General features: G+C 35.8%; 1 protein-coding gene across 1 annotated transcript; it reads left to right on the plus strand.

The window, feature by feature from the left end:
- Positions 1 to 452: 452 nt before the first annotated feature.
- LOC104400426 (glycine receptor subunit alpha-3-like) lies at positions 453 to 19,443 on the plus strand (the record flags this gene model as incomplete). Its single annotated transcript, XM_010015448.1, has 4 exons — positions 453 to 590; positions 9,003 to 9,217; positions 10,818 to 10,964; positions 19,075 to 19,443. Coding segments are annotated over 4 exons (770 nt in total), but the record flags the coding sequence as incomplete, so codon positions are not given.
- Positions 19,444 to 26,298: the final 6,855 nt, after the last annotated feature.

A 26,298-nucleotide genomic window follows, 5' to 3' on the forward strand; every position in this document is an offset into this window, starting at 1 on the left:
TGCAATTTTCTTTCATTGTTCTCTGTGAAGAATTTGCACCTTACAATTCAAATTGACATACATCCATAAACATAGCTTTCACAATCCACTATTTTATCTCAAATAAAAGGAGGAAGAGATCTGAGTGTGAAGGGCCTATTGGATCCTTCACAGGCAGGGTAGGGTAAGATGTTCCCAAGCACCCAAGAAAACTGGATGTTTAGATCATTTTGATCCTTTTGTTAATTCCATTAATAGACTGAGTATAAAGATTTCACAAAGAATGCAGAAGACTGGCTTTTTTTTCTAGTTCAGAATGTTTGGTGATTAACAAATGCAAGCGGACCTCTGTATTATCTCCATTTTGTGACATTTACTTAACTTAACTCTATTTGGTATTTCCCAGCATTTTATAGTTTGCAGCTACCTTAGAGTTGATTTGCGATTTTTGTTTGTTTTACTTTTCTTTTTAGTTGGATACACAATGAATGATCTCATTTTTGAATGGCAAGAAAAGGGAGCAGTTCAAGTAGCAGAAGGTCTCACTCTGCCACAGTTTCTGTTGAAAGAAGAAAAGGATTTATGTTACTGCACCAAGCATTACAATACAGGTAGGAAAGCATATTAGTGATGAAAACTGGAAAGACATTTAACATTTATGTTATTTTGGAGACTTGTTTCGTTTATTTAATTATTCTTACTGAACTTAACAAGAAGAGTAAAATGTCCAGGATAATTCAATCTTAAATATGATACGATGAAACAAAACTACCTGAAGGCTAATCAAACTTCTATTTCAGTAAACTTAAGAAACTACATAGTTCAAATAATTCAGAAGCAATTCAGCCAGGAGTTTTATTTTTACAGTAGGTGCCATGAACACATCTACACTGTGGGATCTGAAGAACTGCTGAAATTAGAAAGTAATATGCTGTGCACTAAGCATGGCCTGGCTCAGTGAGGAAAAAGGGACAAAGGGTATCCCTGTGAGCTGCTGTCACATTTAGATGGGAGAAAGACGCTCTAGAGGATAGCATGGTCATTGTTATATTTCTGTATTTCTTTGGCCAACCTGCATTTTTGCGGCCAAACAGAAATATGAGTGCAGCCCAAAACCCTGAAAAGATGGCTGAGGTTTTTGCCTCTACTTAAAAAAACAACTGGGCCATATAATTTGTCCTGAAAAGTCAAGCCATTTACAAGTACAGAAAAGTGGGAAGCCTGGATGCAGGCACCCACCATATGCTTCAGGATAGAGACTTTAAAAGACCTCAGCAGGCAAGAAGACAATTACACAGATGTGGGACGTTCCTACGACAGGCAAGGGGAATAAAATGCAGTGCTGAGTGGCGCCCGCTGCAAGCAGAAGGAGGGGTATGTTCTCACCAGAGGAAGCAGCAGAGTGGCCTGCTCTGAGTTACAGAACCAAAGTCAGAGATTCAAATCTAGAAGAATTTTGTCAGGGCAAACCAGAGAGAAAAGACAGTCTTACTCATGTGGGACTATAGTTTTTTATGAGATTCTCCTCTTCCAGTACTTTCTCCAGGGTATTTTTTTTTTAATCTGGTCTGCAGTATGAAGTTTATCAAATTAGAGGGGTTTGATTTGGTTTCTAAGAGGATGGGAGTGCTTTTCATTACTTTTTACAAGCAGAATTATTAACTACTGATTGTAGAGGCTAAAAGCCCCTAAATATTATATTAAAAGACAACATCTAAAAGTTTCTTTTCCTCCATTATATCACTCAGATATGTAACCAGTAATGTGCTTTCTTAAGGCTCCTGCAAAGAGATGCTGTGGACAGACACCCCTTTAGGACACTCCACAAAAAACAAAGCAAACAAAAAAAAAATCAAAACCAGAAATAAAGCCTTTTTCTCTGGCCTACAACAGCTTAGATAAAATGAATTCTTAAAAGAATGCTAAGCAACTGATGCTTGGTATGCAATAAGGGACCAAAGAAGAGTATTCAGTTTCAATTTAGTTAAAACACAGGATGGAAAGCTCTTCTGAGACATCCTGTAAAACAGAAAAAAAAAAACCCAAACATCTCCCTGTGAAGCAAATTAATGTGAAGCTTCAGGACAGTATGTGGAAGCTCATCAGTGCATGTCTCATCAGTGTTTCATGCCCAACTGAAAATGGATTACTGTAACCACAGCTTGAAAAATAAACTGCTTCTAAATATAGGGACATAACAGTTTCACAACAGTACAGCACAATGGCTCATCAAGTCTTGTGTTCTGAAGTGACGCAACAACATTTCTGAATATTTTCATGTTGTGTTGACTGGCATATCTGCAGTGACAAATTTGGGAAGTGAAGTAGAATCATAACAAGCAGAAAAATCACATGTAAACCATTCACATTACAAGGATGGTCTTGCTTTACCACGTCTTCATTCACTTCCTATGTGATATGCGTTGCTCTCCTGGGCTCTCATAAAACCCAATTTTAATTTCAATCACCTTGAAAAACTAACAGAGTTCATGACAGGCTGAGGACGTGACCATTGCTAGACACAGAAAACAGCACTGCCTGACTCCAACAGGGCATTTTTCTCTGCAGAAGAGACCTCAGTTATCACCCCTGCATCAATAAAAACTGAAACATTCTACCTTAAATATTCATTGCATAAAAATTTATCAGCTGTCCTTGAAGCAGAGAAATAACATCTAGATGTCCTTGCTATTTATGTTGCTGTCAGATTCTCCTTAGTTTCTAATTCTCCCCTCTGTAACCCTGCTAGCGCAGTGGAGCATGTGACTAGTCTTTTGCCTTGCAAGACTTCTGTTCAACTCATTATCTCCCAGGCTCCCAGACCTTTCCTGTAGAACGTACCCAGTCCATCCCCAGCCTGTACCAGTGCATGGGGTAACCTCAACTTCATTGCAGAACTGTGCATTTATCTTTATCAATTGTCATGATGTCGTGGTGGGTCCTCCAGCCTATGGAGATCCTTCTGAATGGCAGTTTGGTCCTCCATTCCAAGCAAGTGCAAATTCATCAAATTGAAAAAAAATTAGTTGCTCCTTTCCACATTTGTTTTTAACTCTTTTTACTGCAGTCATTACCAGTCTTACACCAATGTTAAGTTTACCACCTGCCGCAGAACAAGCTGTGTAAAGTCACTTCCTTCCTGACCAAGAACTTACACTTATGTAGTCAATGCCACATGAGAACATCAGCACCGATATTCCCCAATATGCCACTGATGTTTGCAGATTGTGACTTGAAAAGAAAACTGAATGCTAGTACATTCCTACAGTTGTTTTGTGAATCTTGGGTTTAGATACATAGACACCAGCCATATATATGAGAACTTGCCTAGTTCTATATGCCAGACACTTGAAAATCATTATTTCTAGTCAGGCTGAATGATCATAGATACAGCCTGAATGTTTTACAATAAGGAAAAGACAAGTACTTTTATAAATAGTTTTTATCTCATTAACTATCCTCAGTGTGTTTTGTAGTGCAATATACATTTGTTTTGAGTAAACAATGGTCCTTTTTTCCTTCATACAAAGGTACAGAGAGGAAACAGGAATACTCAAAGCATTACAATAGCAACTATTTAGGCAGAAGCTGACAATCCAAGGTATTAAACATTAGAAAACAGTGTCATAAAGTGCAGCAGCCACGCTGTATCAATCCATACAAAAATCTGTTTCTTGAGTCTACCTATTGAGTCTACCTATTGTTTTGTCTTAGAAGATGAGTCTTTCAACTTTTGCTCTATAGAGAAAAGTGCATCAGCTTGCTTTTGCTGTACATCTTTTCCACATGAAATTAGGAACTGTGACTTCTACAAGTCTAAAAATGATAAACACTGCAGTGGTTCAGGACTGCACCGGTTCAGGACTGCACCTAGAATAAATAATTTCAAGCTCAGATTGAGCTCGAATGCTTAGGACCTTTATGCATAGTACAGGAATTAGCTGCCTAAAGAAAAGATTTCCAGAAGTCAGACGAATGGTAGAAGCCCTATATTGTATTAAGAGATCTAAATCTAAGTTGGTAGTTTTGGCTATACCAGGGAAGAAGTCTCACTCTCCATTTCTCCTTTCCTGCTATCTCTCAGTACTTAATTTCATGTTAAACCTGTGTCTCTAGATATTTTTCAAAGGGAAAAATACAGTGCTAGAGGAGAGGAGCATCATCACAGTTCAGTTGCCCCAGGACTCTGTCAGCAAATCTCCAAAGCCAGCAATATTTTGGCCCCTGGGCTGGCTGGCTGTTGGTCATCAATCTCTAGTAAAAACAGAATCGTGTAGTCCACCTCCATACTGCAGATGTGTTGGAATCAGAATACAGAATATCTGCTTCCCAGATCAAACACTCCTACCCTGCAGGGCTCCATAAGAATGTATTCAGATTTACTTAATTTAGTTTGGTTCAATTTTGCTAAGCTTTGAATTAGTCTCTATTCAGCAAGTATAAAATTCTTACTTAAGTAAATAGTTTTATGTAATTTCATTAAGCCATACAGTCTTTAGACCACAGTCTTCTTTATATCCACAAAATATTTCCACAGTACATCAGTTATTACCATTATCAATGCCTTTTCTTACATGAAGGCCAGACTATGACTCACTAGAATCTAGAGAAGTATCAAAAAACAGAACCTTCACCAGATATCTCTCCATTCTCCACAGATTAACAGTTGAATCTCTGCATTCTTAGTTCTTTTATTTATCTTTTTTTTAATACTTATTCCTTTTATATTTTGCTATGTTATTAATTTTCAATTTCATGATGATTTAATAAACATTATTATTATTATCTTTATCTCTCAGGCATGCTATTTCTTTGGCTCAGTTTCCTAAGGTGATTCTCCATTATGAAAACTTTCTATGTAGCTTCAGAAACAGCTACTCAGTCTTCCTGGGAATTGTAAACATGACCATGATATTGTGATAGTGCAGTAATGAAAGCTTCCCACAGGCAGTGTCCTAAAGGTTGCTAAAAGGGGACAAATATATTTAAGTTCTACTAACTACTGCCTCTGGAGCAGTTTGAGGCAGAGGAAACTGAAAAGGACTCCTTATGGCCTGAAAGATACTACTTATGCTTGGTTTTGCTTGCATATCCCACACGGCTGGCGGTACCTTTTAATTACACAAGCATACTCCTGCCTGCTTAGCCCACTACTTAAACAGCACCTGCCATGATCAGAAGAGGCTGTACAGCATGAAGGTTTGCTAAGGTAGAAAATTGCTCCTCTCAGGTTACTCACAGCTGGCCACAGCAGCAACAACCAGAAAAAGAATATGTGACCTAGACACTGACTCCAAAGAAAAGCCACTTATACTTTCTGGGGGAAAGAAAAATCATATAGATTGACTGGAATATTGGATTCAGTGTGGACATTGCATAGCAATCATGCCAGCACAGCAGATCTGACCTTGTTTCCAAAGAACGTGTGTAAGAGGGAAAAATGCACCATCACATGCATATACTCCAGTATGTTCAGTTCGTATGCACAGCTACAGCATTCAGCAAGGCAGTATGTTTGGTGCCTTCAGCACACTTGAATCCCTGGTTAAGCTGGACTTCCAAACATGAAGAACATTACCTCTGTTTCAGGAAAAAAAAAGTTTATCTTTTAAGAAGCTCTTTAATAGCTGTTCCTTCTTTTGCATTACAAAAATCTATCCATTTTATGGATAGTGTGCATGTCTAGATTTACCTTTAGTCTGAAATTAACATGAGGCTTTAATTTGTTACTCAGCCTCAGCAAAACCACAGTGCCACAAAGGTTTCACATACTCCTCCTAGCCTCTTCCCGTGACATTCACAGTGAACATCAGAATGAACTAGAGTTTACCTTCTGTGGACTGCAAATGAATTATTAGAACAACGCTTTTAGCTGCTTGAATATCTGTTTCCCCAGCTGAGATGACTTCACAGGTATGTCTCTTCTGATCCAGTCAAGCATGCAGTCAAAAAGATTAAACCACAGCTAACCTGGCTTAGGATTTGAAATAAAATACAGGAAGAGAAAGGAGACCCACAGCTGGAAAACAACAGCACAGCCTCTCCTGGCTGCCTCCTAGCTGAAGCTCACAGCTGCTAGTGCAATCTATTTTTATTTTTTTACATTCTGCTTCATTAGCCAAGTTTATGCAAGTGGTTCTGATCTTAGTCAGGAAGGGCAAAATTAACATCACCCCTTCCACACTTAGACCAGCAACTGTTATAACTACAGTGCCAAGACTGACTTCCAGCTGTTGCCTTTCTCCAGTAGTTAGTAATGGAGTAACAGAGAGAAGTGTCTACCTGCGGAGACAGCAGTCTCCCAGGGAAGTTGCCACATACCAGTTTTTCAGTGCTATGCTGGAACAAAGTAGATGAGGAACACATACGAGTGGCATGTCCACAAACTCACTGGGCCTGAGACAAAGGCAGCAGGAATCTAAAGTCATACATTCTGTGGAGTTAGGGAACGGCATTTTTCCTCTTTGACGCACACTTCACTTTCTTATTTTCAATTTTTGACTGGGGGGTGGGGTGGGGTTTTTTGTTTGTTTTGGGGGTTATTTTTAACCTTGGTAAATAATGTCTAGAAAAATACAAATCCAAGCAAAAAAAACTTTCAGTATGGTTCCTCTGACACATCCCTCAGTTTAAGTTTTGGCCTCTTCATAATCCCATCTCTTTTCTATCCTTTTCTGTGATTACAATATATTCCATTTGTACTTCTCTCATTTAAAATCTCTTTCATTTTCTCAGGGTTCTGTTCTCCATAGCTGTTCTTCTCTCTCCTTAGTTCAGAAAAACCTGGCAAATTTGAAACTACATAAAAAAACCCCACATCAGACCTAGTACACTATTTATTGCTCCCTCTTTAGGACCACAGTGCTGAGAGCTCTTTAACAGTTCAAGTCCACTGAGTACTCAGAAAAGAGACTCAGATCTCTCATTCCACCTTTCTCTGGAGAAAAAAAAAAACCTAAAACAGTATACAAGCAATAGCCGATGTTTATTGATACTCCAGTCATGCACATATTACTTACTCTGATGCTCCTTAGTTTTGCTTCCTAATTTGTTTTCAAAGAAGAATATAGGACCCTATAAGATGGAAATGTTTCATGCTGAACTGCAATTACTGTGATGCCAAATAAAATGGCTTTGCAAGAGACCTAAATCTGGTTGATGCATTTCTGTCACTCCTTACCCCCATGATTTCTTGTGATGTATGAGAGAGAGGGATCAGTGCTGTCCAAGTCTGCTGTCACAAAAAAGAAATCTTCAGGGTAAGGAGCAGTTTGAAGTACGAATATGATTTTGACAAAGGTCCAGAGCAGAACTTCTAGTTACATGGGCTGTACTGAACTGCCAAGTAAAAGAATGTATCTTGTAGTTAACCTTTTGAAGAACCTGGAAGAGAAATGTAAGGGAAAATGCTGGCCTTTTCCTCTCCACTTTGTTAAACCGGGACTTCATCCCTTGACTGAAGCAGAAATCAGTTTTGAAGTGGGGCAGCAGATGGTTGAGACAGGATTTGGGACACAGATTTCAGGAGTGTAGATAGGATTCAGAAAAAACCAGCAATTAAGGAATGGAACTAATAATTGAGCTAGCAGATATAAAACTCCTGAGATATAACATGCAATTTTAGAATTGAAAGTCATAACTACCATCTTTCTAAATAATTTTTTACTGTCTCAACAGAATAAAAATTTTATACAATGATATTTACTATGACATCATAGAAAGAACCAATAGCCTGTGAAGAGAACTGTTATGAAAAGAATTAAGTTTGGAAGATATTTCCAAGTCTAGAACAAAAACATTTCCATTTGACTTTATCTGAAACTCATTTCTGTATGCCTAACACTTGGCACAGCATAATACACGATATATGATCTTAGTATAGCATAAGCTCGTAAGTAAGTCCATTACATGAATTTTGTTAATGTGATAAATATTAAAGCATTATTAACGTGGAACAATTTGCTGTAAAATAGCATTTTGGCAAATAAAAATGGATTAGGAAAGTATCTATCAAAATAGATACTTTCTATAACCAAAAAACTTCATACCAATTAAGAAATAAACAACTATATAGCTTTCCATGTTAAATTAGGAAATGCTTTCATTCAAATAAGGAAGAAATCTGAGCTATGCATATTTCCTGCTGTAAGAAACTGTATATTCACATATACTCTATTTACAGTAACCGTTGCCGTCAGCACCACTCATATGTGACTAATATGAGCATTGAGCAGAATTAGAAAATCTGATGAGACCAGGTCGAGATCTGCAAAATAATCTACAGTTCACATAGGGGAAAAAAAAAAAAAAAAAAAAAGCAATCTAGATAAGAGAAAAAAAATGGGTTTATGACATTTCTATGAGCAAACAATAATATTTTTGTTTCGGTTTAAGTGATTTGATGTTCAGTACGTGGGAAAAAATAAGCCATTTCATTAGCTTCCTAAAGTTGCCTAATCTCAAATCCTCAATTTCTGTTTAAATCTCGGTCATTGTCCTTTTGAAGTGGAACAGTTTGAATAGGGATAAAAGGAGAGATTTAGCAGAATCCTAATGCCCAAAGTGATCTCACTATATTTTTCTCAAATTCATTGGACTAAAAAAAAAAATAAATTTAAGCTTCAAATTGAACCAAAAGATAAAGGAGATGTTATACAATGGGAGAGAAAGCCTTTTCTTTGCATACAGCAGCATTTCCAAACAACAGAAAAACAAGTATGATCACATAGAGGAACTTTCCGATGTCATAATTAATTGTGTTTTGTTTTTTATAAGGAAAGAAGAGTTCCAGAAGTTATTGAATTCTTATGTTTTCAGGTTTTCTGTCCCCTTTCTTTCCAGTAAATACTCCTGCTATAGTAGAGATCGTGCATATTAAAAATCACTGAAGAGAAATCAGAACATCCATCTTTCATTAGAGAACAAAGAATCTGATGGAGTGTAAATTCTTTAATGTGTGCACTAGATGTTGACAGTAAAGAACATTCTATTTCTATTGAATATTTCTTCTTTGCTGTAAAAAGGAAAGTTTACGTGTATTGAAGTCCGATTTCACCTTGAGAGGCAGATGGGTTACTATCTCATCCAGATGTACATACCAAGTCTCTTGATCGTCATTCTCTCCTGGGTGTCATTTTGGATCAATATGGATGCAGCTCCAGCTAGAGTGGCTTTAGGCATAACAACTGTACTGACCATGACAACACAAAGCTCAGGTTCACGAGCATCTCTTCCAAAGGTAGGTAGAATTTCCTTTGTTTGTACTACATTAGTACAAACTCATAATGCTGTGTGGCAAATAAACACCTTCAGTCAACCTTATAATGTGTGTTTGTTTGAATTATTAGTATTCAAACATCTTCTAAAGGAGATAAATAACTTGGAAATATTTAGGGGGGTTTTGAGTCACCAGTTAAATATATTCCATTCCTCTCATCTCAATTATTTAGGCAACTATCTACTAAATTCCATAAACCTCAATAAGTAATGAAATCAATGTTATTCGGTACTACATAAATGCTGGTTAGCATTTAACTAGTTCATCCTTTCCCAGATCCCAGTATTTTATGACACGCTAACAGATATCACTGAATTTCTAAAGGTCATAGATTCCAGCCTGCTCTCAATGATATTCCTTTCTCAAAACATTATGGATTAACTCACTAGTTACAATCGCATTTACATGAAAATATAGAAAAATGTGAAGCTAAATAGTTCCAGACAACTGTATAGAGAATGGTTCGCTACACACTGTGTAAATAGCTTAAATCATATTTTTATGATTAATTATTTAGGTTTTTTGACTTGTCATTGCTTTAAAGACTTTCATTTTAAGGCTTATTGCTTGACCACCTTCATGTGCCACTGCACTTAATAGGAATAAAATATATACAATAAAAATACACAAAGTCCACTTCTGTATTTAGTTTTAGCATGGTATTTTTCTGCTGGCTAATTACTTTTTTTTCCCCAAGGAAAATAAATGTCCCTAACAGGGGTGTGTTTGTGCCTCAAATATATGGATCTAAATGCACCTCAATCTAGCATCAACAGATAAGAAAACAGAACTGTATAAAAACTCAGAAAAGCAAGAATGTAAGAGGTTACCAAAAACAGCTACAGATTTTTTTTTGTCACATTTTTTAAGCCTGAAGCTAGTTATGTTGGTTTATATGACAAAGCTCTTGTAAATCTACACATAGCAAGAGGCACTATTTTCTAGTTCAAATTATGTCCTACAGCAGAGCTTGGCAAGAAAGGATTGCAATGAGTTTACCTACTCTGTAACTGGTTTTCAGTAGTTCCACTGTATCAAAATTACAGGACTAATTTGAACCTGTATCTTTGATTTACTGTGTTTATATTAGCAGAGAATGAACATACCAGAGTTGTTCATCTATGTCCCTTCTTCTACCTAATTTCTATTCCAGGCACTTTAAATCAGATCCATTATAATACAGGATTTCCCACTGGTCTCAGTATAAGCTATTCTTTGGCTCCTTAGTATCATTCACAGATCTCAGTGGGACAAATGGAGGAAGAGCATGTGCTTCTTGTGTATTATTTGGTTTGTGATACAGCGTACACAGTACATTATAAGAAACTGCTAATAACATAAACAGTAAACACATTTTGTGAAATACTACCTTTTTTAAAAAAAACATTTGACACAGCTTGAATTGTTGTCCCTCTTATTATCTAGCTTTCATGTTAAGTTTTGGTTTATAAAAGTAGTGTTGGAATATGGAGATATTAATGAACTTCCTCCTTCCTGATATGAAATACTAAACTTCACATATGTGGTTTTAACACATTCAGTCTTCTCCTTCTCTCCGTAGGTGTCATATGTCAAAGCAATTGACATCTGGATGGCTGTGTGTCTGCTCTTTGTATTTTCTGCACTTTTAGAGTATGCAGCTGTAAACTTTGTGTCAAGGCAGCATAAAGAACTTCTGCGATTCCGCCACAAGAGGAAGAAGAATAAGGTAAAAGTAACAATATTCACAACTTTGAAAGAGAATGAGATTGATTTATGTCAGGATATAAGGTTAATGTGGTAAACATAGTGCAGCTTAAAGTGGCAATATAAATAAAATAGCAGCATTCACTATAGGTAGAGGGTCACTACAAGGGCTATGCACTGCATAAATCCAACTTGAAGTCTCAAAAAGGGATCAAGAAGGACTTAAATGAGGCATGGGCCATGTGGGAGCCATCTGCACAGCACGAATTTCACTCTGTTAGAAGAGTTAGATTCTTCAGTGGATGAATGTTACTGGTCTTGCAGCAGTTTTTACTACTTTGAGATCTAACTAATAACGTTTCCTAAGTTCATTCTAGTATTCAGTTCAAAGTCTTAGCAGCAGTGTTTTATGTAAAAATTTTTTAACACAAAAAAATTAATATTATTGGTGAAAGAACAAACATTTTATTTTAAAAGGCTGAGAAGTGTTTTTTTCTTCTGACATGTTAATTTAGTGTAAATTGCTCATACAACTAGTAAGAAACATTAATATAGCAATGGTTATTAATATCTATTTTGTAGCTGAAGCTATTTAGACTACCCGCAAAATAAGCCACCAAGTGCAAAGTCAAACAGCTAAGGCTACAGGTTTGAATTCTAAAGTTGCAGTCAAATCAAGCAATAAGCAAGATTTCTTACAACAATATGTAACTCCTATTTCAGATTTTTCAGAGTAAGTTTTTCTCCAACCTACTCATTAAATGAATACCCACCACTGATGACATGCAGAGCCTTTCTGCTGGCTTTCAGTTACTATCTAGTGTATGACTGTGGATGAAAGTCTGACGTAAAAACATGCCTCAGCTCAGCCATCTTTTGTTTCTGAAGACTTACCTCAATTTATTGCTTACATCACAAGGGGAGGTCATTTTACAGGTTGTTATCCTTTTACTTAGAAGATATGGAAAATCCGTAATGCTGGAAAGCCTACCTAAGCAGTCTCTGCTAGCAAGACTTCATGTTAAAGACAGGCTGGACAGTCAAATGAATATGACATTCTCATACATTTGGCTGTTCCAGTGTGTTGGGCCCTAGACTTCTTCAGCTGCAGAGAGAAACTCATGTACTGTAGCATACAGGTTGATTCAGACTGCCTGTAACTGCTTTCAACATTTGTCCCTGTGAAAAACTGTGCTTTTTTCTTTTCACTGGCAGTAGCAGAAAAAACCACTTTCTGAGACACATTTTTGTGACAGGTTAATTGTTTTTTAAATGTGGAAGCTCTCTGAAAGCTGCTTAATGGTTTGGAATGGGTAAATGGGACAGGCAGAGACAGATTACTGGGCAGGGGACAGGTGAGCCACAACAGAGACAATGTCGGCCATAAAGTTAGTTGGATCCGTCTCCCCCATCTCCCTCTCCTCTTCTCTTCTCCTCTACTCTTCTCTCCCTCTCTTCTTCTCTCTCGATCTTTCTTGAACCCCGGGCCTTTTATAACTCGAAAGTGCCAACTCATCCCTACACAGGGGTCAGCCTGCATCCCGAAGAGTGGCCCTGCTGGCTCCTTTTTCCCATGCACATTCGTCCTGATGCAGGGGCTCAGCCTGCGCCAGGAGTATTGGCCTTGCTGGCTCCCCGCCGTGCACCCCCACTCCAGGTGATTGGGGATGGTCCATCAAGGACCAATTTTTACTGTGTTAGACCCATCCAACACACATACCTAGGTGAGGGTATTATATATATTCAGGGGGATATGGCTTTCCCTTCCTCCCTGTATTGGGATGTTTCATCATGAGACAAGTTTCTTAGCCTAAATTTACCAAGAAATGCTTTGTTCCCATGCAAGGTTATGATTTTGAGACGTAGACATTTTTTCTGAAAAGATTAATTTAACTGAATGTTTCTTGACTGACTCCATTCTATGTAAGGCTAGAGCTCCCAGCCAGAGTTATCTTTTGAGAATACACCTTCTCAAGATCTGCAGACAGCTCAGCTAATTGCTTCTCTTTTTCTCAATGTTTTAGTAAACATTCCTTGCCCAACAAGCACACTAGAAGTTGAAATGTTACAGCATAGAGATATTCTCTCTTCAAAACAACTGAATCTCATCCAAAGCCTCTGGTATACAAATAATAAATGACATCTTCCAGATTAAAGAAAGCAGTTAATAACTGGGTTTCCTTACCACAAATGCTATTATTTATTCACCACAATTTCTAACATGAAATGCATACCCTAGGATCATAATTCAAATTAACCTTTGCTTCCTTCTTCTTTTGTCTTTTCCAAAGTCAGTTACTATAGCTTATGATTACAAAGTTTTGTATGTGTTTGTTATCCCTTTGGACTAGGTTAAACCCTCAGGAAATAGATTGTACTGACTTTTAAAACTACCATGTATAAAGAAATGTTCATTTGACCACAAAGTCAAAAGACATCAAAAGAATACAGGTTAAAAGGCTATGTTTAAAATAAACTTCAGGGGCTTCCTTGAACATTAAAACCTCTTTCTTCTTAAAGTGAAACTACTATTCTGTTCAGTATTTATGTCCAAATAGATTACAGAAATAGAACAGTTAGGATAACTTCTTAGATTTTTTCATCCTATGTGCTTAGCATCTGGGGACATTTTACTGGGATTAGGTTTTTCTACCAGGTGAATTCCAGCTGTTGAATATAGAATTTTTTGGCTCTGGCTTTTTATCTGCAAAGGTACAGCAAAATTCTTAGTGGTTTAACTGTGTTGCAAAAGTCCAAAAATAGAGGGGTTTGGAAATGGTTCATTTCAGGTATATGTTGACAGGAGAGAACATGTATGCATAATCTCTAATTGCAATAAGGCAGCTGAAGAATTTCCAAAGTCTATTTTCTTTGTAATTAAAAAGATGTGCTTGTTGCAAGAAATATTTACTTTTACCAGGTAACCCTAGCAATGGCCAGATGATTAAATTTCAGTGCTGGAATGCCTCTCAGAGGTCAAAGAATCCATTTTCCTGACTTAAGTCAGGATCAGTTATACCTAATTCATCACACTCATAAAAATTCCACAAGCTCTCCTGCAATCTATTCCAATGGTTTAGAAAGATTTTTTTGATGGCTTGTCTAGAAGGAACACAGAGAAGAAAATACTTCATTTCTTTACATGCCATTTGTACATTTCCATTCAGTCTTCTTTTCTTTAAATATTCCCAGTTTTGGTTTTTGTTTTGTTTTGTTTTGTTTTAATCTCCTTCTTTGGAAATTCTCCTATTCTCCTAATAAGTCCATGTAATTCCTCAAAACTGCGTTTGCAACATGAAGCCTAGCCAGTAACAGTTGAGAGCAGCTAGAGGATCACATGGTGTAAGATATAAATTTGTTTCTTCAAACCAGTCTGCCATTTGCCCTTTCGACAACAGCATGTATTGACCCATTGACCCATACCAAGATTGTGACCTTCCATAACTCACAGGTCTTTTTCCAGAACTACTGCAGGGCCACTCACTTCCCATCTTGTTTGTGAAGTTAATTATTCCTGGCTAAATGTAGTACCTTGTATTTGTACCTACCAACTCTCCTGTATTACTCTGTCCAAATCATTGAACTCAACTTTAACTCCAGACATATCCTCAAACAAATTAGCAATTTTTCCCAGGTTGGATTATTTTGCAAATTTAATCACAACTATGGGCTATTCCTTTTCAATGCTGCATAAAAACAAAGGAGAACTGAAATCTCTCTCTTAAAAAGCATATGATCAGATTCAGATAAACCCTTTACAGTAAACAAGTGCAGCAAACAAAAGAGCTGCGGAGTTCTATGGGAAATTATACAGTTACACAAAATGTAATTATGTACAGAGCTGTATCAAGACATTTTGGCATCCAAAGCTCATCTATCCTTGCCATTTTCTTTATGCTTTTTCCACCTACAGTCACTGCCTCTTTTTACACCATCTTGTACATTTGCAGCCTCCCTTCCCAAACAGTAACAGCAGCATCAAGGCGATTCTTAGGTATAACTGCACCCTCTGGCTACCATTTTTATAGTTGTAAGTATCGACCTTGCTCAATGACTCCCAATAACTGAAAGACAAATTTCTTTTCAGAGGCCAAATTCAATTTGCACAGAATAAACAAAAAGTCTGAAGCTCTGGGATTGTGTATAAATACATTTATAGGTAAAAAAATAATATGCAGCATACTCATTGCTGTTTTCCAATAGGCATCAGAATAGGTATAGGATATTTTTCAAAAAAGGCCTAATTTCTTTGCAGTTACACAAATGGCATAATGAATCCTGAGAACATGGGAATTTCGGTTCCAAATTTGAGACTTCATTCAGTAGTCAGTATATGATCCATAGTGTTTTGTCTCCATCAGAGAAAGAAATCTGGCCAGTGAACACAACTATATCACAGTTATTATATTACTAATATGATGGAAACATTCCTTCTGAATGCATATTAATTACTCATTTACAGTTACACTCCTTTCAGTCTTAAAAGACAAAAGGAAAAAAAAATGTCCAAGTTAGAAGTCATACAGGGATACTGAAACACACCTATAATCAGCACCTTTTTCTTAGTTGCATTTACATTGTACGGGGAAAAACATTAACTGTATACATATACTGAATAGCACTTTGATTTTAGATTAGCTTTTTAATATATTTAGTTTTCAGGAATAGTCAATCTTTTAAGTCTATTTTCACAAATCTAAAGATCACTGTGTCTTTAGTGAGGAAAATAGACATGCAAACTAGATTGTCTTTAATGGTAATCATACCTCTTTTCTTTTGTTTTCTTTTTGGTCAACCCATCCGTTTTGATGAAAGTGTTTTGAGGGAGTTCTTGATGGAAATGAAATCAGTGAATCATTGCAGCTTAGCAATGGCTTGAGATGTACAGGACCTATAGACGGAACTTTGCCTCAAATCTACAGTACAAATTTAAGGGTAAACTATGAAGAAGATGTCCCATTTGTCATAATGTGATATCCAATCATTAACAGAGGCCCTATCCTTTTGTCTGAAATAATGTCTTCCTGTGTGAACTCCATATACCTTCATTGCTACCTGTATGTGATGACGTGAAATGTTAATAAAGGTACTTGTTTTGTTAATTTTGTAATCCATCTTGATCTCTTTAAGTCTGGATCCAAACATAGTATTAAAATTATACTTCCTGCAACTTCAGAAGAACAGTGACATCAATTCAAAGAATAATCATTTGCTACCAGATCAGTATTTAAAACCAAGCTGTTTGTAGTGCATGACAATTCAATAATACTTTTTTTCTCAAAAATGAACAGTAAAAATATATAGTGTTCAAATAACCAAAACCAAAGCTTCAAATAATTCTTCAAGCTGCTACCATAGCCTACAGTCAAAAGGCTATGGAGATATTTTCAGCCCTTATGCATATTACTCCTCAAGGGAAATGTATTATTAAATATATGCATAGAAAACAGCATAGTCACAGGGCCACAGAAACTGACAGCTTTCAATATTTTATAGCTAAATATTTTATTAACTCAAAAGTTAATATCAATAGTAAAAGTAACTGCATTTTTCCTGTTGTGCACAAGCACCTTTAGATATGAATCTGGGGCCAAATTAATGTTTTTTCTGCATTATGAGCCTGATGAAAAACTTGCATAACCACAGAAAAAAAATATGGTGGTACCTGGAATATTACAATGCTCCAAAGGTGCCATTTCTTGCATAACCATTAGCCTTAGCACTTTGGTCTGACTTGGCAGGGTCCAACCACCCTGCCTGCCCTCATGGAGACACCATCCAACAGACACTGAGCAGAAATTCAAGACTCCTAGAAAGACCTTCACATCACTAGCTCAACAACTGAGAACATTTCCAAGCAGCCTGCTCACAGACTTATTTTCAATGCAAGCAAAAAAATAAGCAGAGATTTGGCCTTTATGACCATTTTAGGGGATCACTCAATTCAGGAAAGCATAGAACAGGGATAGCAAAGTCTTAGCATATAGTGCCTCATTCTGAAAACATACTCAGCTGGAAGCTGCTACTCAGAAAGACTATTTTATTATCCTTTTGAACCCTTGCAATCATAAGGATTGTTTTCTGGAGAAGCATGGAAAGATTTTAAACCCTGAATTGTATGTATGAAGCTGTTTAAACTGCAAGTTTAGTGTAAATTCTCACACTTCATGTATTTGTAGCTCCTGTTAACTAGAATACAACTCCACAACTTTTCTGGAATAGAACTATTATAAAGATGTTATTTCCCATTCTTTTCTGACAGGAGAGGAACACTTTTATAGTAATTAGATGTTTGTTTTATCACCCCATCAAATAATGACCCTATCATTTTGTATTTCTGTTATTCATTTCCATATTGAAGTCAGTCAGTTATTTTCTTTCATGTTAATTTTTCTCTTTTGTTTTTATAGGAGAATTCTAATAGATTTTAAGTATAGAAGTTTCAGTAAACTATATTAGTCTATTAGTTTATTTAATTTACATGTATGAAAAAGTATTGCAGTTAATAATTACAACTCTTCTGGGTGCTCATGCTGATTGCCAACTAGTTCACTTCAAACACAGTAATTTGTCTGCATTCTTTTGTAGATAACTCATTCAACTAATATTGATGATAAACGTAATTGGATTTTTTTAAACAAAGTAATTAACAATGGTTCTTCTAACAAGTACTACTTAAGTGAAACTCTGAATATGTTTAGAATTAATTCTCCATTCAAAAACACTTTCAGATTTTCCAATTCTCACAGGCATTTTCAAAACAAAAAATTTAGAAGCTTGGATTTGAACTGTGTTCACTGAGAAATTATGTTTGCGTAAACTAAGAGATTTAAATTAAAAAATGATTTGGAATTACTGAACTTAAACACTAATTATTTGACTTGCTTTGGTAAATAATATATTTTATCCTTTCATTTTCATTTACGCTAGGAAGAGCCTCAAAGATATAAAAAATTGTCTACAAAAGGAAAATTGACTGCTGATTAATTTTTTTTTATACTTATGGAAATTATTTTCAAAAATACTTATTTAAAAAATCATATATACATAATACTTTGTCATACTTCATAAAAGTCTAGAATCCTAAAGCAGCTAGGCTAAATTAGACATGAAATATAGGAAATCCTGAATTTAAAATCAGTATTTAAAAAATAGTGAATACCATCAAAATCACATTACTATCCTTGAGTAGCATACATATTGCAAGAATACACTGGAATATATTTCAGAACAAACTTTAGCCCAGGCTTCACAGCCTATATATCATGTATTTACCTGCATTTGTACCTCCATTACTACTTGAGAATACCTATAGCCATTTAAAAAGAAGTACAAAATGTGTCTCCCCACAGAAGCCACATTCTTGAAATGCATGCTATGAAAATATGTGTATCTTCATATCTCCCAGTTTTGTTTCTGTGCCACATGATTAAAACCTGCTTTCACTTATAGCTTCCTGAATACATAATGTCTTTGCTAGTTTTTCCCTGAACTGTCAGAAGAATGAATCAGAAGAAAAATCTGGCCTTTAGTTTTCATTAATTTTATTTAAAACTAAGACGCTTTACATACTATTCTCTTTATCTGGTGTATTCACAGGAAGACCAGAAATGAGGCATGCAGATAAGATTAACTAAATATACAGTGACCAAATAGGCAGAATTCTCATTAATATAATTGACATGAACATCATTAGTGCTTCTGTGATGAACATCTCTAGATGCCAAGATTCCAATTTGTTAAGCAACATAGAGTTAATGGGTGTTGTCTTTTTAGACGAGTGTGAAGTCTGCCCACTTGAAGACTGCAGATATTTACTGTAAATGCGAAAAATTAAACTTGTGTGCCTGATTACCAATAGTTTATCAAGCTCTCTCTTTTCTTTAAGTAGATTAGAGAATCTATAAACAAATAGGAAAATTCTGCACTTATTTTGCCTGCTGCAATATTTTTGATAGGCATTGATATGGCTGAAATTTCAGCCAGTTGAGATAAACTGTGGATTCAAGAAGTCACTGAGGTAATGGTGCAATACTTGTTATTTAGCTGCTGGTAAGATTTCTGTAAGTAGAAAAACATTATTTGATTGTTCTCTTTCCTTTCTTTCCTCCCTCACCCTCCCCCCAAACCAGGATGATGATGTAAGGGAAAGTCAGTTTAGTTTTACAGCATATGGAATGGGCCCATGTCTGCAAGCAAAAGATGGAGTGACCCAAAAGGGGCCAAATAATCCTGTTCAAGCTGCACCAAAAAGCCCTGATGACATGAGAAAGGTATTCATTGACCGGGCCAAGAAGATAGACACGATATCCAGAGCTTGTTTCCCATTAGCCTTCCTGATTTTCAATATTTTTTACTGGGTAATTTACAAAATCATCAGGCATGAGGACATTCACCAATAACAAGATTAAGGCTTGCAATACGTACAGATCTGTCTGCTATATTCAACAGGAGGCTTTCAGTTAGAAATGCACATTGGAAGAGTGACCAGGAGAATTAAAAGCATTGGCAGGGAAGGAGGTGGGGAGATCCCGAAAGGCCTGCAATGCCCAGTCAGAGTGGAATGGAAGAATAACACCCAGAGAAGATACATCTGCTCTTGCAAATTTTCTGTGTCAAACTAAGTATCAACTATTTTTCATTGTTAATCACTCTCTACTGAAGCTTTACTGCCAAGTATCTATACATACTGTTACATAGTGGTATAATTGCACAGTACTCTTTGATGTTCCTTAAATTTTTTTTTAATTCTGGTATATTTTTAATTTTAAAACTGGATTCAGAATACCCTGAGTAAATCCCACAGTATTACAGAATAGATTAGTATTTGAAACCTTTAATTTAATTTTACAAAATAATGCAAAATTACTGATTTGAGATTACAGATTTAAGGATATTTTATTGTCTGAAGGACAGTACCTGTGGTTTTGCAACAAACATATTTGATAGATTTAAGTTATGTAGTTTATTCAGTGAACTTCTTACTACTGTTACCCTGGAAGGTGTATGCTAAAATCATCTCAGGCAGCACAAGGTATCTACAGCCTAATAGCCAGCATATCACATGATAAATATATTAAAATTTATGAAGTATTTATTCCTGCAAATGAATTTTTTTCCTTTTAATTATCTGTGCTTTGATAATTGAAACTTATAATATTTTTTAATCCTTTTTATATTTTTGAAGGGTTTTTTTTTTTCTCAATTGATAAAACTCATAAGCTTGTGAGATAGGCAAACTACACTGAAATTTTGCAATGCTTCACTCTGATTCAACACAAAGATATCTTAGACAAAAACTAAAAGCAAGTAGTCAACTGCTTAACTGAAATATTTGGAGGAAGACTACGGCTGTGTTAATGCACATTTATCTCCTGTATGTTACATAAATACAGGAATTTTCATTTATGAACGTATCAAGTTTTCTGTCTTTTTCTTTGAAGCATATTGATATGATTTAGATACTGGTTAAGAAGCACTTCACAATTTTGGAAAAACTTGCAGTTCCGAAACATGAAAAAGGGTCTGGATGGTCTTCTACGTTTATTATACTTCACATTAATAAACAGGAAAACAACTATTAAAACTCTTTGAGAGATTTTCCATGTTTAGGATTAAATAAGTCATATTAGTTTCTTCTTTGATTTGTAACACAATAGATCACATTTATGGCTTCGTTTGTAGGCAAAAGTGTTTACTTTTGCCAGTCTATTGCAGAACAAAAACATGCTAAGATACAGAAATCTGACATTTAGAACTACAAGATACTTTAAGTCTAGTAGCTGAGGCTGTTTCTCATTACAAAATAATTTTGTTTTGAATATGTTTTAAATTTTTGGCTTGTTGTTGATCAAAATGTGTATACAAAAGCAAAATCAGCTGGAGGCAAACATCTGGTTCACTGTCGAAAGGCATGGTGCATATGAAGTAACAGGAGCAATGTAATTCTGCACTAAGGATTATAACATAGCAACCTTGGGTTTGGTTGGGTTTGCTGTTCTTTTCCTCCAAGGATTAGTTAGAGAGATTCCAAAACAGTAGCTCTCAGATTTTGCTCAGCTGTGTCAGAAAGAAGCTCTATAATCCTCCTTTATTTTAAAACTGCATTATTTTTTATAGTTTTCCTCAGTTATGATCTGAACTTAATTCAATTAACTTTAAACAATTGTTGCTTGCTGAGGTTGTCTCTTGGTTTTGTTGATCTCTTTATGTGCATGTTCCAAAATATATTGTTCACTTATGAAGGTGCTCATCTGTGTGAGGGAGTATCATGAACTAATGACTGACATTTCAGTTGGGTTATATTCATCTCTCTCAATGTTATCTTCAGCTGTATTGCGTGAAAAGGGATGTCAATTTAATTCTGCTATCAGCAAAGTCAACAGTATTTTGTTTAAGGACTGGTTGAAGTACTGCATCCATAATCAAGAGGAAATCACAAAAAATTACAGTATCTTTCAGGCTTATCTTTCTTCTTCTAAAATATGTGACTTGCTCTCAATAAAGAATACTTGAGTGGGTAAGTGCATAAAAAAACGCTGACCAGATCAGAATAACTCCTAGTTATTCTAGTTTACAACACTTGAGTACCACCTTCACATTGCCTCTTTCCCAATCATTCAATACTGTTGCTCTCACACATGTAGTACTACCTTACTTCGAAAACATTAACAAATTTGAGTAGTGCAGAGTAAAACAAATTTACGCCTAATTTCTTTCTTCACGCTTTAAGGTAGAAAAGGTCTATGCTCTTAAACAGAGAAATCAGGAAATCTTGAAAGTGATAAAAGAGAGCTTGGATTACAACACCGGCAAAATATAAAGGAGTCAGAAGGAATGTAAACTATTAAGCAAGAAGGACAAGATCCTTCATTCATATATGAACATGTTACCTCAGAGAGGGGAAGAACCCTGTGTCACATTTCTTTTTGACTAGAGTATGTTAATCTAAGGAAAAATAACATCATCTAGCATATATAAAATAAAGACCATAAATGTACCTTATGGTCAAATCCATGTCACCTCTTGTACAGCCAAAATCTTCAGGACCTTGAGAAAGATAGATACACTCAACTACCACAATACCAAACTCCTGCTTAAATTCTGAATAGCAAAATACATTTTATTTTTAAAACCATCAACAAAATAGGCTTGCATGGTTAGAGGGATGGCTTATTTTTCTATAATGATGATAAACTTGAGGAAGCTTGAAAGAGAAAGGGAATGGATACTATTGTTGAATTTACCTATTTTAACACCAAAGTAAAGCACATTCTATTTTCAAAGAGTTTTTACAGCAAACACTACTATTTAAACAGGTTAGAGGAATTCAGGAGGAATGTGGGAATTAATTCTTTTTTCAGCTCAATTATATATTGGTTTTCTTTGGATTCTCTCTATTAGAGTTTGTTCCAAAATCTTTGTGATGTGTGAGAGATGAGTCTGTTTAGTCACTAAAAAGACTTATATTTAGGTTATTTAGTTGTGCACTTTACATGTGAAGAGTAAGATACTGCTTACGGTTTGTACTGTAATCCCTTACAGAGCGGTAGGTTGATAATGTAGATAAGAATAGAATATAATAAACTGTACAAAAAATTATATTTTTAATAGCAGGGAAAGATAAGAAGTCTTCCTTAAGCTTAAAAAAAAAAAGTTTTATTTTTAGCAATAATTTGTATTAAATAAATTTATTTATACATTTCCTAGCCCAAGCGCAGATGGTTGCAAAGATAGATATACTTTATATGCAACTTCTGCTCTCATTTGAACTACCATAGGAACTAATCTAATCCAACAGAGCAGAATTTGGCCTTAAACTGTGAAACTGCTGAATGAGCTATTAATTTTTACAGTACCCCTGTGAGGTAGTAAAATAACTTTATCCACATCTTACTGTAGAATGAAATGGTTGTTTAGATGAGCGCTATATCAGATCATCACAGCCTTTTTTCTTTTTTGAGACAACTAAGAAGAAAAACTTAAATCACATACCAAACTACTTCTTAGTAATAAAATGGGTATTCTATTTCAGACTGGTTATGGAAAAGGTGCCTTTAGGCCACGCACACCACCTACAGTAGTTACTGAAATACTATCAGTTTGGAAGGCTTGTGGAAGCAGGTTAGATTGCTAGAAGTGGTGGGTTAAATGCCAGAAAGATATTGCCTCATCCTGTATTCTTGACATGCTCGAATATTACTGTACTTCACTTCCATCTTTGTGAAATATGCAAGAAACATTTCTTATGTTTATATTTTAGTGTATGACAGAGTGATGTTAACAGATGAAATGGACTAAAGTAGTTACTGATGTTCCATGGTATGTAATTGTGAGCTGTATAAAAAGAAATTGTGCCATAAGCTTTTGACATAACGGTTTAACATAATATGCAGTATTTTGTGCTAGTGATCCTGGCTTTTTAAAGGCTACAGCAAGAAAAAAGAAAAAACTTACTATGATAGTGCATTAATGACTTGTCTGTGAGTTTTCAAATATTCTCCTGTGAGTTCTGTCTGATGGCAATTTCATCCCAAAGTACTTCCTTTTTAGTAAATGTGTTGTGCATGGATTTGATTAAATTACTTATTATTGTATTACAGTATCATATTGCACTTAAACTGACATTCTCAGCAGACAGAAGCGTTAAAATATGTGAAATTTATGGTGTCACCCATGTCATTGTAGATATTTTGTTCAAAAAAAAATAAACTTAACTTTTTTTTTCAGAAACCGTGCATTTATTCTTATGCTATTTTAGGGAATGGGTTTAAAGTGACAGAAGGGACTATCAACACCATTGAAAAAGAGGATGAAACCTTCATCAGTAGTTAAGGTGTATTACTGTTAAATATTTCAGAAGTGAAAACTTGAGAGAAAGAATACAGTGCCTTTAATTGTTACATTATTCTGATTAAGCTTCAAAATACTTTAATTGCATGAATGAAATATGCAAAGAGGTGTTTTCAGGGAGTATGATGGGGGATAACAAGCACTGAATTAGGAGTTTGTTTTTCCAGGGTTTCCTTTACAAGTTACTGGACAGAAAGAAGTCTTTCCAGCAGACAGGAGGAGGATGGACTCCACTTCTGAAAAAAAAAACAACCCAAACCCTCATTCTGAAAACTCGGGGAAAGTTTTTTTGCTAAATGCCCATAGAATTAAATACAGCCACTCCAAAATATTCCTGATGATCTTACCATCAAAAAGACAAAGAAATTCACTTGCATCAAAATAGCCTTATGGAAACTTTATATATCCTTTAAGTACTCCTTGATAAACAAAATATTTCCCACAGAACTGCATGGTCAGCCCCCTGTTATTTATGACAGCTGCTTCTCCAGCAGGTCTAAACTATCTTGCTTTCCCTTGCTTTCCCAAAGCATAACTGGTACGAATTCCCTTGTTCACGTATGTTCACAAGCATCAAAATAATGAAATTACTGGAGTAGCAAATGTTTTCATGCTGAGATGCAGTTTCCAAAGCATGAAAACTGCAAATACACTGTACCAGGTGTGCAACAAGCAATTGAACAACAAAAGTAACAGCCAGGTAACGGGAACCAAGAATCACAATTAAAAGTAACAGATCTTAAAGAGATCAATATGTGACTGTGTTGTATCTAATTTTTTACACAAATTGAAGAGATTATCCCAGAACTGGACACAGTGTTCCAGGTGTGGTCCTACCAGTGCTGAGTAGAGGGGAAGGATCACCTCCGTGAACCTGCTGGCAACATTCTTAACGCAGCCAAGTAAAACATCAGTCTTTGCCACAGGGGCACATTGCTGGCTCATGTTCAACCCTCAGGTTGTTTTCTGTCCATCTGCTTTCCAGATGGTCATCTCCCAGCGTACACCAGTGTATGGTGTTGTTGCTCCCCAGGTGCAGAACTCTGCACTTTCCCTCACAGTACTGAAAACCTTTTCTTGTAATATTAGCCTCCATTTAAGTAATCTGCATTTTAAACCTCTGCTGAGGTAATGAATTCAGCCTGAAACCCACTTATGTCACATGCCTTACTCACTGTCTTAACAAGCCACATAACACACTTGACCTGCCTTTAAAAACTACCCTATTACTTTAGATGTGTTTAGTCATTCTCATTAGCATGCTCAGTAGCTACAGAAAACATTCATACATTTGCTTTTCAAAAAGCACATGGTACGGCAGCTTGCTTGCTCTCGCATCAAGTAGGAGTAAACTTCATGCAGATGTATCAGATCAGAATAAGCCCACACATTACTATAATTTGGCTAAACTTACTTAAAGTAAGAGGATATTGGTAATTATTAAAACTTTCAATTATATTTGATTGCATTATATGCAAAACAGGCTTCCCTCCCCAAACATTTTTTGTTTCACTGCAGCGATAACATCTTCATTTTTTAGGAAAGTATAAAATGCACCACACGATGGCTCCCTCTCATACGGATTGAGGATTGCATGATTGCGTTTTCTACCGGGAAATGCACTTTAGCAAAATGTAGTCTTCATGTAGAAGCTCCATGCACTGACATTCATTGTTATGAAGGAATTCTATGAAGCATAAGCACTACTAGTGCTACAAAAATCACACTTCATTTTGAAAACGTTTTACAAATGTTCTGGGGTGGTGTTATCTTAGAAACAAAAATAGCTGATGTTAATTTATTAAGTACAAAACCAAGGGTTTATGTCTAAATACACATGTGAAAATGTAAAAGTTTGTGTACCTCAATATTTTATTAAATAAAAATAACATCTGTTGATTGTCAAATACTTGTTACTGATATGATTTTTTGCAACAAGAAATGAACAAGTAACCAATTTTTAAAGCAATCTTTTAAAAATTAAAAATGAAATCAATAATTCACACTCTGCTCCCAAATCTGCTAAGGTTAGAAGGTCTTTGGAGTACATTCTTCATATTAAGGATGCCTTCAGAGCACAGGTAGAGGTAAAAATATGGCAGTTATTGGCTATGCACAACAGCATAGCCACATGTGTGCTGTTATACTGTAATAAACTCAAAGAAGGAACCATATATAGCTTTTACTGGGGAATATATAACAACATATTATATCTAAGACGAGGTGAGCACATCTACTTCAGCCATGTAAACAGTGTGAATCTGTAACTCAGTCTGCCTTGCGATAGCTTGTTATGTCACCACGATTTCCTAGCAGGCTTCACCCCTTTACACATTAACTGAACAAATATGGAAACAACCGTAAAAGCACCCTGAACCTTCATCTGAAATGATACTAAGGATATTAGTATAGATAGATACCACAGGACAGCTGTAGACTAGAATAGGTACTACAGTGTACCACTAACATCCATTTACTGTTTGTTCTTAATTTCTCAAGAGACT

The sequence above is a fragment of the Nestor notabilis genome, unplaced genomic scaffold (genome assembly GCF_000696875.1).
Source record: "Nestor notabilis isolate BGI_N333 unplaced genomic scaffold, ASM69687v1 scaffold7355, whole genome shotgun sequence".
In the NCBI taxonomy this organism is placed as follows: Eukaryota; Metazoa; Chordata; class Aves; order Psittaciformes; family Psittacidae; genus Nestor; species Nestor notabilis.